Source organism: Polistes canadensis, unplaced genomic scaffold, assembly GCF_001313835.1.
Source record: "Polistes canadensis isolate GaletaPanama2010 unplaced genomic scaffold, ASM131383v1 scaffold_291, whole genome shotgun sequence".
Taxonomy (NCBI): Eukaryota; Metazoa; Arthropoda; class Insecta; order Hymenoptera; family Vespidae; genus Polistes; species Polistes canadensis.
Window position 1 is genome coordinate 116,039 of NW_014569838.1, and position 5,776 is coordinate 121,814.

At 31.1% G+C, this 5,776-nt stretch overlaps 1 protein-coding gene across 6 annotated transcripts in view; it reads right to left on the minus strand.

Moving 5' to 3' along the window:
• The window catches only part of LOC106791194 (guanine nucleotide-releasing factor 2), a 14,929-nt gene that overhangs the window by 2,788 nt on the left and 6,365 nt on the right, over positions 1-5,776 (minus strand). For 3 of the 6 annotated variants that reach the window (XM_014756674.1, XM_014756671.1, XM_014756676.1), the window contains exons 2-12: positions 4,969-5,446; positions 4,673-4,897; positions 4,133-4,318; positions 3,747-4,057; positions 3,473-3,589; positions 2,927-3,246; positions 2,634-2,841; positions 2,222-2,245; positions 787-982; positions 425-689; positions 86-332 (exon numbers count right to left, since the gene is read on the minus strand). In XM_014756674.1, coding sequence (XP_014612160.1) covers positions 86-332; positions 425-689; positions 787-982; positions 2,222-2,245; positions 2,634-2,841; positions 2,927-3,246; positions 3,473-3,589; positions 3,747-4,057; positions 4,133-4,318; positions 4,673-4,897; positions 4,969-5,446 — 2,577 coding nt within the window. The remainder of the gene's footprint in view (positions 1-85; positions 333-424; positions 690-786; positions 983-2,221; positions 2,246-2,633; positions 2,842-2,926; positions 3,247-3,472; positions 3,590-3,746; positions 4,058-4,132; positions 4,319-4,672; positions 4,898-4,968; positions 5,447-5,776) is intronic. The other 3 variants (XM_014756675.1, XM_014756672.1, XM_014756673.1) reach the window with 2 other exon arrangements.

The window sequence follows — 5,776 nt, forward strand, 5'->3', positions numbered from 1 at the left end:
AATAAAAATTAAATAATAAATTTTAACTCTCTTAGATTTCTATATATTAATAACAATTATAATAAATAAATATATATATATATACCGTGCTTATTAGCTTTAGTAGCATGAATTAATAACGCGTCAGGATGTCCACCACGTATATCAGGTCCTTCTTCATCAGGTTTCTTAAAGACTAAATATTTACTGATATCTAATTCTTCCAAGATACTATCATCCTGATCTATGTCCCTTAATTCCAAGGTATTATCGCTAATGGATATAGACGAGAGAGCGTTACTCGCAGGTCTGGAAGTTGGTAATGCTACATCTATAGTAGTACCAGTAGTATTCTAAAATAATAATAAATATATATATCTTTGTGAATATTTTTTTCTAATATTTTAAAACAAAAAATACATTATTATTTTGTAATCCTCTTTACCAATTTCACTGGAGTCGAGGATACAACAACATCTTTCTTATCAATAAAAACATCATTATATGTTGGCTCGTCAATTCTGACAGGAGTGGATGATAATATAGGTTCGGATGTATGTATGTTTTGCATACTAATCGTAGGCTTTGGTGAAACTGTTGAAGGTGCAATATTTGATTTAATAGATCGTGATCTCTTTGGTGGTAAAGCAGGAGGAAGACTAGAATTATTTGTTATTTCTGTAATGTTCGGAGTCATAGATATGGAAACGCTATAAACAAAGAAATATATATTTTTTTAATTATATTTTTATGCATAAGGAATTATATAAAAAGTAATTTTGAATAATTTTATATTATTATATTTACCTTGTGCTATCGTGTAAATTTGTTATTGTATGAGCCACAAAAGAACAAGATTGAGTTGTAGTAAGGGCCATTTCATGTTGTTGCCACTCCGCTTGCATTGAATTGTAAGCTGCTACAGAATGACGAGTTCCAAGACCAGAAATGAAATCGTTGTTGCTGTGCGAGCAATTTCCAAACATCTCCATGTATGCCATAACTGTAAGAAGTATAATCTCATTATCAAATCTGTCATCACAAATGAATAATCTAACAAATTTTTATATTTAAATATAAAATATAAATATAAAATATATAAAATATAAATACATATATACTTGGAAACAAAATTATGATTACGAGTCTTGAATGTGAAAGATAGATTGTTTTTTTTTTTTATTTATAATATATAATAATACGATCGGTTGTTTGGTTGATGCAAGCATGATATTCGCTGTAAAAAGATATCGCAGCATAGGGTGTATGAAATTAATGCAAAAGCAAATATTTATATAACATCAGTATCTTGTGTGTAGAAACGCATACGAAAAGAGATCAAACTCACTGGAGTAAAAAATTAATAAGGTTTGACGATATTTCTCTTCTATTTTTTTTTCTACAATAATTATATATATATGTATAGGATGGTTAAAAAAGGATCCGATATTCTATAATGAGTTATATTATTTATCAAGAGAAGTAAAACAAATGTTTAATTAACATGGATCCTAAAATCAACCCTTTTGATATAAATTAAAGTTTATTATTCATGAGCATACAATATTATAAGGCAACCTATTGAATTTACATAGAGGAATTGATTTAGAAATATATTAGTTCAAGCATACGTCAATCTATGATCACGTAGATGTCAGAATTGCATTCAAATTGAAGAAAGATATATAGAATATATTGATGAATTTGTACATATTATATTTGCGTCTACAAAGTAATGTTTTTTTAACATTAATAATAATTTTTGCTTATTTTTATATTAAATTTATCTTTACAACCTTGAACACTAATGTGTTTCTAAAGAAATTCATCTTCCATCGATAGGGCTGATTTTAATATCCATGTTAATTAAACATTTTTAATTTCTCTCTTGATAAATACTAAAAAATATATTAGATCCTTTTTATTAACATATATATGATAATAATATAATTGATATTACACCTGTGAGATGAATCAAATCGTAAGCTGTAATTATAGCTAAGAGAGTTAAAATAATTCAATTTAAATATAATATAAAAAAGAGAACGATATTAGAGATCATTTTGGTATGTTTGACAGTATGTATGTAAAAATGAAGCTAACAATATATAATGCCATGCTAAAGTAAGCCCGGATCTTAATTCATGTACATACATAATCATGGTAGTAAATGAAAGACTTTCGTTTGGCGTGAAAGTGTTTGCTAAGTGTAGTCGATTAATGTGGGCGGCATCCCACTTACCAGAATATGCCACTGATTGGAACACTGGGGATACAAAACATTGCATCAGTTTTTTTTTTCCATCTTGGTATTGAACTAAGAATATCAAACATCTATCTAAGAATATCACTTAACATCTAAGAGAGTTTCAAGTAGCCAATATTTTTTTTCCCAATAACTCTCCCGTCATATTTTTTCGTTCAAATAGGTTGTTTTTTATATATATATAAAATTAATATATTTAAAATTAATATTATTATATATTAATTATATATATATATATATAAATATCACAAGAGTATAAACATTAATTTAAATGACGAAACATCAACACGTCACGTCACAAATGCGCAAAGCTTAAACACTATTATAATATATATATATATAGTTGTTTGTTAATATTTCATATTAAACATTTTCTAAAGTAACTTACTATGTTTTTTTTTTAACGGAAGAGGCGGTGGTTTATTAGTATCAGAACTGTCGCCGTTATTGGTATGCAAACTGCAAGTAGACAAATGTTCATTTTCAGGTACATTGTCGTATTGCGATGGTTGACGTTCCCTTCTTCGTTTAGATCGTTTTTCTGGTAATGCAGGTGGTACTCCATTAGCGTCGGATATAGTCATCGATTCTATTTCCTATAACGTATAATAGAAATAACATTGTATCATCACGTTTATTAAAAAAAAACTATTTTAAAGATATGCATATACTCTTACTTACATGTTTCAATTTTTTTAATATAATGGCATCGCCAGATTCTGCTATATTCATATTATCTGTAGTACTCTTAGAACTGCTTATTGATTTTTGCGTTAAAACAGAACCATTGGTATCCGATATAAATTTGTGTTGATAAATAGATTGTTGTTGAGTACTAAACGTTTGGGAACTGTAACTGATACTACTTTGTTGTGACGATCTTTTTGACGTTGTACTGGAAGAAGTGGTGTAACTTTGTGAAGAACTTCTTTGAGAATGCATCGATACGAAACCAGATTCTTGGGTTTGGGTTGAGAATCTTTCTATTTTTCCATCTATACCTGAAACATAATGATAACCAAAAATATAGAGTTTAAATTGTATATTTAAATATTTGAAAATAATTTGTAATGTTTATTTTTCCCTGACAATGTTAAACAATGTTAGTATTCCATTTGACCCCCCTTAAACGAAATGTTTAATCTCGTAAATTGATTGTTACCGCCAATCAATTAAAATTATTGACACACATCACATGCAGCACACACGTAATTATATTCTACAAACCGGTAAATGGATTAAGAATTTCTTGGGGTGTTTGTTGTCCCAGTAACATAGTACTTGGTATACTGCTTTCAGAACTATCCCAACAAGCGCAATTAGAGGTCCCATTAACTTGCATACCTAAGGTACCAGAGCGTATCGTCGAGTTACGAGATTATTCTTCACAATTTTCCACCAGGAAAATAATATCTTTTTAACATTTTTAGGATAAATCAACAAAATGACAAAATAAAACGATAAATGAAATGTGTTGTTTCGCAGTAAGTAATAAACTTACTTTTAATAGTAGCAATAAGACTGAGATCCATACTATCGTTGAGAGACTCGTCGTTTGGTCCCATGATAGCTCGAATTTCATCCTCGTCACGGGAATGATTTAAAGCAGAATCCAAACTACCAGCTGATGCACTTAGGATAGAAGATGAGTCTTCCGGTGATCGACTACGTAAGGAGACTCTATCGAGACTAGACGCTAAGAAACTTTCGGATTCGTCGAGTAATTGTTGAGTTCTGGTTGTTCTTCTTTTTGGTGGTAAAGGTGGTGGCGTGCCAGACGAACTGTTTTCTTCGGAGAAGCATACGTTTGTTCTAAAATCATATTAATTTTCATATTATTACAAAACAAATTCATATGTATTTCATTTGAATTTAATATTAATTTACCTGTCAGGTAGAGGAGGTTTCGGTGGTGGACTGGAATCCCTCAAAATAGATTCAGAACTATGAGAACTTCGGACAAGACTATTATTAGCAGCGGTCTGTTCCAAGATTTCTCTTTCCCTTGGCGTTAAAGGTATATCCGGCAACGAGTTTCTCTGAGGAGCAATTTCCAATCCATATCCTGATGCACTGAATCAATATTTATCAATGAGAAACCTTTATATTTGATAACATTTCAATGTTAACCTCTTACCCTACACAATATATCGTGTCAGACTCGTGTTAAAGATAATGAACAAAATATGTGACTCGTGGTAAAGAAAACGGAAGTAAAACATGAGAATCACGGGTGACAACCGTGGTAGGTACATCGTTGTGATTGGTAAGATGTGTGCGATTGTTACAACTTTGAACGTGTTTAGCCGAACTGTAAAATAACTCGACGTGGAAAATGAGAACTTGCTGTTAATTATGGTGAAATATTAGCAAAACTTAAATCGTAGGGCAAGGGGTTTAACAAACACAACAGTAGTATCATCCTACCGATTGTTAATCGTAACGCTAACAGGTTTCTGTCGATTGGAAATCTTCTCGTGAGCAAGGGAAACCAAATTCTTAACCGCTTCTTCGACCAAACCGATAACATGAGTAACATTTTCTGTATCCAAAGCGGAAGATTGATCGCCGTGTAACAAAACATCGTCGCATAGCTTTAATAACTGAGCGAGTGCTTGATAAACTTGATTGGTTGCGGATCCTAAGGTGGAACTATAAAAAAAAAAAAGAAATTATTATTGAAGGATTAAAAAAAAAACAAAATATTTTATATATATATTTACCTATTTTCAGAAAGAAGATAGGACTTGAGTACCGTGTGTATGGTGGTAACGGTGTCGAGAACGACCGTCCCATTACCTGGCAACATTTCCAGTTTCTTTTTAGAAACGACATCCCGAAAATGTAGAAGAGCAAGCTGCACTTGTCTCACGTGGACGTGTAAGTCTCGTAAAGGATTTTTTTCATGATTAACTGCATTATTATTATCCTTTCCCGTAGAGGACGTGGAAGATGTTCCTAGTCCAATTCCGGCAAGACCATTTTTATCGCGAGGTGTTCGCGGGGAGGAGGGTGAACTAGCTCGGCCTGCTCCTCCTCCTCCTCCTCCTATGGCACTTTCTGCGCCAGCTGCCCCTGTACCACCGCTACCCGGTGAACGCATGTGTGATAACTTTTCCAAAAAGTCCTCCTTAAAGGAGCGTGCTCGACGCGCGAGCTTTCCGCCCCGCGCCTTTCCGTTTGTACGTTCCTCGTTGCTTTCTGTAATAATATAAAATAATAATAAACAAAAATTTATCTATTAATACATATTTAATATATTACATATTAATAATTATTATAATAATTATAATTATATATATAATAATTATAATTATATATATATAATAATTATAATTATATATATATAATAATTATTGCATATTAATACAAAATTATTGGCTTGTGGCAATTAAGTGATTGCGGATTTCGTCGCGATAGATTATTATTATTATTATTATTATTATTATTATTATTATTATTATTATTAAAATAACCGCACTCACTTAGTTGCCAATCCAATCCAATATATTATTATATACTTTTTTAATA